At 50.5% G+C, this 9,562-nt stretch overlaps 1 protein-coding gene across 1 annotated transcript; it reads right to left on the reverse strand.

Annotated features, from left to right (window-relative positions):
* Positions 1–6,719: 6,719 nt before the first annotated feature.
* Positions 6,720–8,704, reverse strand: LOC109742617 (probable cytokinin riboside 5'-monophosphate phosphoribohydrolase LOG4). The gene is made up of 6 exons (XM_020301718.3): positions 8,433–8,704; positions 8,207–8,304; positions 8,047–8,077; positions 7,794–7,893; positions 7,474–7,544; positions 6,720–7,239 (listed from the first exon to the last, which is right to left on the reverse strand). The coding sequence occupies exons 1-6, from the start codon at positions 8,577–8,579 to the stop codon at positions 7,009–7,011; spliced, it is 678 nt and encodes a 225-aa protein (XP_020157307.1). The 5' UTR covers positions 8,580–8,704; the 3' UTR covers positions 6,720–7,008.
* Between the last annotated feature and the right edge of the window lie 858 nt (positions 8,705–9,562).

A 9,562-nucleotide genomic window follows, 5' to 3' on the forward strand; every position in this document is an offset into this window, starting at 1 on the left:
TCTGGAAATATGAATCAAAAGGCATTTACTCTTCCAAATCCTTTATGATGTTGTTAATTTTAGGGGTGTACAACCTATGTATTTACATGTTGTCTAGGGTGTTAGGGTGTTGCCTACAGTCCAAGGCTTCCCACAGCTTTGTTCGCAGAATAAAATCATGACCTAACAATCTTAGGAAACGTGGCATGCCTAAACCTTTGGTGCGTGTTCACTGCAAAGAAATAGAGACTGTGTATCATTTGTTTTTTTTTTGAGTTCATTGTATCTATGTTATTTGGACAGAAGCCGAAAATGTTGTTCACATCTCTGTCGATGGATTTGAATCAACTGCGAAGTTTTGGCTTTCGATTTTTTTCTTAGACTTAAATGTGGTGAGCTCTGCAGTCCTATGGGGACCGTGGAACTTTAGAAATTCCATAGTGTTTAATAGGTGTTCCTGAATATCTATGAAGCGGGTCCTAGGGCTGATATATTGGTATCTAAGAGACTGGACAAAGCTTTTTCAAGATCTCTAGGGGGGTTGATGCAAGAGTTTCAAAATTTGATCTGGGAGCGACTGAGGAACCCTCTTGCGCTGGAGCTGGGCTGAAGACCTGTCGCAATTGGTTTGAGGGTGGATACTGGAAGGACGCGGTGGGAAATGTTGCTCATGTGGGAAGGATCTCGCTGGAGTACCAAAAGCCACACCTGCACGAAGCTGACAACATCCATGTGGTGTACTCGGGTTGGTGATCTCTCCTGTAGATCTTTGTGAGGCATAGTTGTTTTTGTTTGGAAACTGTTGTGCTTGTAATTTGATGGTCTAGCAGAGAGCTGGGACTTTTCCAGTTTGGTGTGGGAGGAGACATTTGTTCCCCCTCGCTTATGTCTTTCTAGTTTTACTTTGATGTAATGCCTATGGTACTCATGGTTTCTTTCTTATTGAATGGAGCCGCGGGTTGGCCCCCTGATCATCGAAAAGAAACTATCAAGTGATACCGCACCTTTTATGTGTGAGAACAGTGACACCACACCTTAGGTGTCACCATCGCACTGTAGCATCTCTAAGAAGCTACTAATAATTATGAATGTAGAGTACAATGATAACACAGTAGCCCGAGCTTAATGAGCTTCTTCAGTCATTACCTTCAAATTGGCGAAGCCCAATGAGAGCGTCTACAACCGGGTGGCTCATCTCCGCCTCAAACTCCTGGGCCTGTTGTCCGGCCAGTGCCGGGGCCGAAAAACGGCACCCAACCTGGCTTCTCACAACCAGCCCAAACGCCAGGCTGTCCGGCAACCCACATATCCAGTCCATATATATGTGGGGCGGATACGGGGAGGCCCGGACACGCCAGAACACCGCCGCCACGTCGGACTGGCCCGCTATGGCCAATGCCGCCCCCACCACTGTCCCCACGAAACCCCCAACCGGTCTGACGAACCCTAGTCAAAGCCCACTCCTCCCAGACTTCGCCCTCTCTGCTCCCCTCCGGACTCCTCCCCTTCCTCTCACTAATCTCTCTCGTCCCCTCGACCATGGCCAGGTCTGGTGATGACTCCGGCAACAAGTCCAATCCCATGGACCGGGAGGTCCTCATGATGGAGGACTCTCGTTCCAGCAGCGACGCGCAATGAGGAGCTGGCGCTCCGCAACGCCATCAAACGGTCGCGACTAGACACCGGCGGAAACTCGAGGCCTTCTTCGTCAGGCGCCAGCTCCACCTGGTCCCGCCGTGGCAATGCGACTTAACAAGCTCACCCGTCCTGCTCTGCACCGCTCCAGATTCGGAGTAGGGTGACCCTCTCCCCTTTCCCTCCGGCGCTAGCTCCTCCCTGGAAGCGCTGCTCGTACCCATGGCTACCAAGAGGATGTTGATGTGTGACGCCCCCGATTTGACCGTACACTAATCATCCATGCAAATGTGTACGATCAAGATCAGGGACTCACGGGAAGATATCACAACACGACTCTAAAACATAAATAAGTCATACAAGCATCATAATACAAGCCAGGGGCCTCGAGGGCTCGAATACAAGTGCTCGATTACAGACGAGTCAGCGGAAGCAACAATATCTGAGTACAGACATAAGTTAAACAAATTTGCCTTAAGAAGGCTAGCACAAACTGGGATACAGATCGAACGAGGCGCAGGCCTCCTGCCTGGGATCCTCCTAACTACTCCTGGTCGTCGTCAGCGGCCTGCACGTAGTAGTAGGCACCTCCAGTGTCGTAGGTGTCGTCGTCGATGGTGGCGTCTGGCTCCTGGACTCCAACATCTAGTTGCGACAACCAGATAGAAAGGAAAGGGGGAAAAGAGGGAGAGAGGCAACCGTGAGTACTCATCCAAAGTACTCGCAAGCAAGGAGCTACACTACATATGCATGGGTATATGTGTAAAGGGGCATATCAGTGGACTGAACTGCAGAATGCCAGAATAAAAGGGGGATAGCTAGTCCTGTCGAAGACTACGCTTCTGGTCATCTCCATCTTGCAGCAGGTAGAAGAGAGTAGATTGAAGTCCTCCAAGTAGCATCGCATAGCATAATCCTACCCGGCGATCCCCTCCTCGTCGCCCTGTTAGAGAGCGATCACCGGGTTGTATCTGGCACTTGGAAGGGTGCATTTTATTCAGTATCCGGTTCTAGTTGTCATAAGGTCAAGGTACAACTCCGGGTCATCCTTTTACCGAGGGACACGGCTATTCGAATAGATAAACTTCCCTGCAGGGGTGCACCACATAACCCAACACACTCGATCCCATTTGGCCGGACACACTTTTCTGGGTCATGCCCGGCCTCGTAAGATCAACACGTCGCAGCCCCACCTAGGCTCAACAGAGAGGTCAGCACGCCGGTCTAAACCTATGCGCGCAGGGGTCTGGGCCCATCGCCCTATGCACACCTGCACGTTGCGTACGCGGCCGGAAGCAGACCTAGCCCCCTTAATACAAGCGCGAGCTTACGGTCCAATGCGGCGGGCGCCACTCAGTTGCTGACGTCAAAAGAGCTTCGGCTGATACCACGACGTCGGGATACCCATAACTACTCCCACGTAGATGGTTAGTGCGTATAGACCAAATGGCTAGACTCAGATCAAATACCAAGATCTCGTTAAGCGTGTTAAGTAACCGCGAACGCCGACCAGGGCCAGGCCCACCTCTCACCTAGGCGGTCTCAACCTGCCCTGTCGCTCCGCCACAAAGATCCACTCGCGGGTACTCCTACGAGCCGACCCGACTTTAGTCATCACATGTGTCATGTATATAGTATATAAGTATATACCCGTGATCACCGCCCAGGTGATCACGGCCCGATAGTATAGCACAGCAGACGGACAAGAATGTAGGGCCACTGATGGAAAACTAGCATCCTATACTAAGCATGTAGGATTGCAGGTACAGGTAACAACAGTAGTAGCAAGGATAGGCTATGCATCGGGATAGGATATCAAAAAGCAGTAACATGCTACACTACTCTAATGCAAGCAGTATAGAGAAGAATAGGCGATATCTGGTGATCAAGGGGGGGCTTGCCTGGTTGCTCTGGCAAGTAGGAGGGGTCGTCGACTCCGTAGTCGAACTGGGCAGCAGCAGTGTCGGTCTCGTAGTCTACCGGAGAGAAGAGGGGGGAAGAAACAGTAAATACAATGCAAACATAAGCATGACGATGTGTGACATGACAATGAGCGGTGCTAGGTGTGTCCTAACGCGACAGTAGGTGGTACCGGCGAAGGGGGGGAACATCCGGGAAGTATTCCCGATGTTTCGCGTTTTCGGACAAACGGACCGGAGGGGGAAAGTTGCTAGTTCGATAGGTTAGGGAGGTGTGGTGGACGAACGGACTGCGTATTCGGATTCGTCTCGTCGTTCTGAGCAACTTTCATGTTGAAAATATTTTAATCCGAGTTACGGATTAAAAGATATGATTTTCTAAAGATTTTATTAATTTCTAGAATTTAATTATTTATTTAATTTAATTCGAAATCTGGATTTATGACATCAGCATGATGTCATGCTGACATCAGCAGTCAACAGGGGTTGACTAAGTCAAACTGACATGTGGGTCCAGTGGGACCCACCTGTCATTCTCTGTTTAGGGTATTTAGGGTTTAGCTAAATAAATTACTGTTTAATTAAATTAATTATCTAATTAGATTAATTTAAACATGATTAATTAACTTAATTAATTTAGTTAATTAATTAAAATTATTTTTATTTTTATTTTCTTTATTTATTTATTCATTAATTTTTATTTATTTATTATTATTATTATTATTTTATTTATTATTTTTTTATTTCCCTTTTTTTTATAAACGTTCTGTGTGTGTGTGTGGGGGGGGGGGGGGGGGGCGGCCCCATTTGGCAGTGGCCCAGAGGGGGCGATGCGGGTGCGGGTTACGGGCGCGGGCGCGGGCGCCCGTTAGTGTGCGCCGCGGCACCCAGAGGGGCGCCGGCGGGCAGGGCGCCGGCCGGGGTAGGGCGAGGGCGACGGTAGTGCCGCGCGGGCACGGTAGTACCGCGCGGGCGTCGTCCGGGGCGAGGCCAGAGGCCAACGCCGGTGGGAGGCAACGGCGGTGCGGTGCGCGCGCGCGGAGGAGCGGGGCCGCGGGGCGTAGCCACGGCGTGAGCGCGGGGGAGAGAGGAGGAGAGGGGGGCCTCACAGTGGGTCGCAGGGATTCAGGGCAGCGGGGCACGAGGTGGTCGACGGGGACGACGTGCGACGCGGAAGCAGGCCGGCGGGGAGGGCGTCCGACGAGGCGGCAGCGTCCAGTTGCGGGGTGAGGACGACGCAGGGGAGGACGACGGCGAGGCGGCGACCTGGCGCGGGGGAGGCGACGGGTGATCCGGGCGGCGGTGGCGGCGGGGTCGGGGAGGCGACGAGCACGGCGTCGGGGCGGGTCCGACGAGCGGCGGGGTCCAGGCCAGCGACGGGCGACCCGGGCGGCGGCGGCGGTGGTCCGGCGCGCGCGCGCGAGCCCCGATCTGGAGGAGGGGAACGACGTGGGGGGGAGTGTGGGATCGAGTGGGGAAGGGTTAGGGTTTGGTCGGGCGGTGGCCTAATAGGCCAGGGGCAGCAGGGGGGTGGGCCGGCTGGGCCGGCCTGGCTTGCCCAGTGGCCAGCTGGGCCGAGACCCAACCGGGGGGGGGGTTGTTTCCTTTTTTTTGTTTTGTTTTGCATTTTCTTTTATTTATTTTCTTTCACCTTTTAATCCATTTTAAAATACTTAGGCATTTTCTAAAAAGGAGTTTTTTCCACGATAATTACCAGTGTATTATTTGGCACCCACCGAACATTTTTGTTTTGATGTTTGAAAACTTTTATCGTTTGATTTAATTTTAAATTTGAATTTGACTCCGTTTCGAAATGCTGCGAGGTTAGCAACAGTAACGGAGGTGATGTGGCAAGATTAGCGTGAGATTATTGTAGCATTATTATCCGGGCGTTACATGATGCCGGAGTCAGAGGCGAAGGCTGCCCGCCGCGAGGGGCGGTGGGCTGTGCAGAGGGAGACAGAAGCCGACCCTTCCCACCAACGCGCCCCCTCCGTCCCCGTCGACCCGGAGGAGCAGCTCCTCTGCAAGGTTATGCACCATTTGCTTACTCCAGCGGAGACGGATGCTACGTGCCACCGGCGGAAGAATGCGAAGGCGCTCCGGTTCTGGATCGAGGCGTCGGAGCCCCTCACGAGGGAGAAGGAGATCGCTAAGGCCAAGACGGCACGACACGTGAAGGAGCAGGCCCGCGCTATCCGCCGCTTCTCCGGTTACATCTCCTCGGCATCGGACAACGTCACCACCAACACGGACAATGATGACGACGATCCTCCCGCCGCGGATGCCTACACGAAGGAGATGTACCGCTGCTCTGGAGAACGCAAGGGCAAGGGCCCAACCAAGAAACGGTGATCTCCGCCTCCCCGCCTCATCTAGCTAAATTAGTTTGTATCTAGTAATCTATCCGGCGAACTGTGTCTTTTGGGTCTGATGAACTGTACCCGATGAATTATGCTGAACTATGCCTTCTGGGTGAAATGTTTAACTATGTCTTTTGGGTGTTACTAGTCAATTTGTACGTGTAATGCACGTTAATTTGGAAGTATATTAAGTGCATGTGGATATTAAGTAGGATATTATTTGCGTGTTATTATGTGATTAGCACTATATTTTGCATGAAATTAACTGCACGCTAAACGTGTTGAGCGCTCGACATTGGAGCAGTCTAGGTCGTTGGATTGATATGATTTGATGGCCGAGATTAATTGGATCTGCCCCTTTGAGTCTTTTTATATAGATATAGATATAGATATAGATATAGATATAGATGTGGATCTATGCCCGATTGTGCTCTATATTTCTATGTTGCCATGATCTACCTCTGCATGTTTTGTACTCCCTCCGTCCGAAAATACTTGTCATCAAAATGAATAAAAATGGTTGTATCTAAAACTAAAATACGTATAGATACATCATTTTTTAATTATTTTGATGACAAGTATTTACGGACAGAGGGAGTATGAATTTGGGTGCGGGCATATGGTCACTGCCCCGGACGTATAGGGCCCCAGACGAGGAAATCATAGTTGTAGATGCTCAAGCCTGTGGGTCCAAGTGAGAGGGTATATATGGTTCGCGCCTATCTTTTACTTTCATTTTACGAGATGCACGGCAAGCTGTACTAGGCGTACCTGATACGAACGAGTGCGCTGTGTGCTGCTGACATGACTGTGCACATTAATATCGTAGCCAGAAAACATAAAATATTAGGTGGGAAGAGTACAACGCGATGGTACGACTGCTGCGTTGCAAGGTACAACTCCAGCACCCGTACACTTGTACACTTGTGCTTAATTACGGAGCATTGAAGCATGCATACTTTGTGCTAGCCACGGAATATTAGGGTTAGGGAACGCTCGATATTACATGCCTGAAGAAGATTATTTCAGAGCTAATAGATAGTAGAACATTGTAAGCTTGACGAAGACGAAGCTACACGACGACGGGCAGGGACCAGCTGCTAGCTAGTCAGCTAGCCTCTTTTCCTCTTGACGCCGGCGGCCGCCGTGCCGTTGCGGTCGTCGCCGCCGTCGTCAACGTGGGCCGCCACCGCCGCGGCCGTGAGCTTGGTGAGCAGGTCGGCGGCGTTGTCGGCGAGGACGAAGATGTTGCGCGCCGCGTCGTCGATGAAGCCCTCCTCGACGCCCTTGTCGAACAGCGAAAGCAGGCTGTTGTAGTAGCCGTCCACGTTGAGCAGCCCCACCTAATGCAACGAGACATCACCAACCGTACGTAAGTTGCCAAATTATAGTTACACATCGTTTTCGCTTTCGCTTTCGCTAGCTAGGAACGGCGTGAGGATTAGGGCAGGCACGAGGGCCTACGTAGTGCATATATGTACACACAACTACTAGTATCTGGCTAACCAATCACTGGCCCCGGCACATACATTAATGTACGAATAATGCAGAATGGCAGTTAAATACGACAAGCTTACAGGTTTGTTATGGATCCCCAGCTGCGCCCACGTTATGATCTCCAGCAGCTCTTCGATCGTCCCATATCCGCCTGCACGTACGTATGTTACACAAGAAATGAGCCGCAACGCAAGAACTTAACCCGTTTTCTAAGCTTCTTGATTTGTTATTATCATGTCATGTCGACCTTAAACGTCACACATTAGCAACATTTTCCAAGAAACACACACACACACACACACACACACACACACACACACACACACACACACACACACACACACACACACACACACACACGAGTAGTACATAGTGGCTAAGATGAGTGGCAGTCTGTGACCTGGCAGTGCGATGAAGGCGTCCGAGTGTTTTGCCATTTCTGACTTGCGCTCATGCATGTCCCTGACCACTTTCACCTCTCCCAACGTCTCCCCTGACACCTAGGAAATGCTCGTACGCACGTAGTAGACATTCAAAAGCACGTTTCATATATAGCAGTAAAAATAAGCACATGCAATACATTTCGTTTATCATGCAGGGAGGACATGACATGCATGTGTGTAGGTGGCAGAAGAAATTCGCGCATGCACTACCTCTTCCGGCAGGAGAGCACTAGGGATGACCCTGCACACAGGAGCAAGCAGCCAGACGATTATTTATGGTAAAACTGCAAGCTATAGCTCCATGGAAGCTATCTCAGAAAGTGAGAGGCACTGCAGGAGCAGCAGATGCGTAGTGCGTGTAGGACTTTACCCGAGGACGTGGCGGCCGCCGTCGTGGACGGCCTTGGACACGAGGCCCATCAGGCCGCCGCTGCCGCCGCCGTAGACGAGATCGAGCTGCCTCTCCACCTGCAAAGGACGCGTACGTACGTGCGCCGTCCAGAACCAAGTCAGCGAGACATGCACCACATGGGCAGAGCTTGACGGCGAGCTAGCTAGCTACTTTGGCTGGTGTCTCTAATTAAGTACTGGCTCACCAGTTGCTTCCCGAGGTCGAGGGCGGCGGCGCTGAAGGACGGCCGGTTGCCAGGCCTGCTGCCGCAGAAGACGCACACCGCTCGCACCGGCCTCGGGGCGTCGCCGCCGGTGGCAGTCTCCGGAGCCTTCTCTTGGTTCGCCTCCATGTGTGTCGGACGGTGAAGGGAGGGACGGGGGAGGCGAACGGATAGAGAGACCAAGATGAGGGTGGGTGCTTGTGCTTCGGCAGAGCTAAAGATGAGGGTGGGTGTGCTGTGCTGCTATGGAGGACGGCGCCCTTGTGAGGTCCCCTCGGCGCCTATTTATGCACCAGACACACGTTGCTTAACTTGCCTGCTATAAAAGTAGCTACTAATATACATATTCTAATTCAATATTAATCGTGTCCGACATATACCTTAGACCATCTACAACCGGACTAAACTAATTTGATCCCCGATACATCCCCGGACGTGTCCGCTCCGAGCCCTCATTTGTTTGTGCATGCAGTCCCTTACTTTTTTCCATGTCGAGTCACATGCACATGATTGATGAAGATAAAAAGAGAGAAAGAAAAAAAAAGACAGGAAGGGTTCACGGAAAACTTGGATATATGAGGACAATTTGAGGGGTCCAGTTGAGTGATTTTTTTTCTTCTAACCCATGTCTGGGCTGTCCACTATAGGAAAAAATATGGGGTCTGGTTATAGATGCTCTTACACCCATCATATCTTAGATTTTGGTAAGATTTGATACGATTTGAGTACGGGTAGGGAAATGCAAAAAGCTTTGATTTAGTTGAGGTTTTGGTAGGATTTGATTTGATTTAGGTAGGGGTAGGATATGATAAAGAAAAGTTTTGATTTAGCTGTGTTTTTTTATAAGATTTAATTTAATTTGATTAAATTATTGCATAACGTGGTTTTGAGTGAAGGGACTAAACCTAACAAACGAAACAACAGGGACTCTAATTGAGCCTTGCATTCTACATTCGTACTTGCATCATGAAAATCATCTCTGTACATATCTCATCAACAAAAATGTTTTCATTCCAACACTGGTTTCTCTCTGAAACGTGACATATATACACACATACTGGAGATTCAACCTAAGGTAACATTAGGGACCACCAGTACTATCGCCTGCTAAC

Source organism: Aegilops tauschii, chromosome 4 (genome assembly GCF_002575655.3).
Source record: "Aegilops tauschii subsp. strangulata cultivar AL8/78 chromosome 4, Aet v6.0, whole genome shotgun sequence".
Lineage (NCBI taxonomy): Eukaryota > Viridiplantae > Streptophyta > Magnoliopsida > Poales > Poaceae > Aegilops > Aegilops tauschii.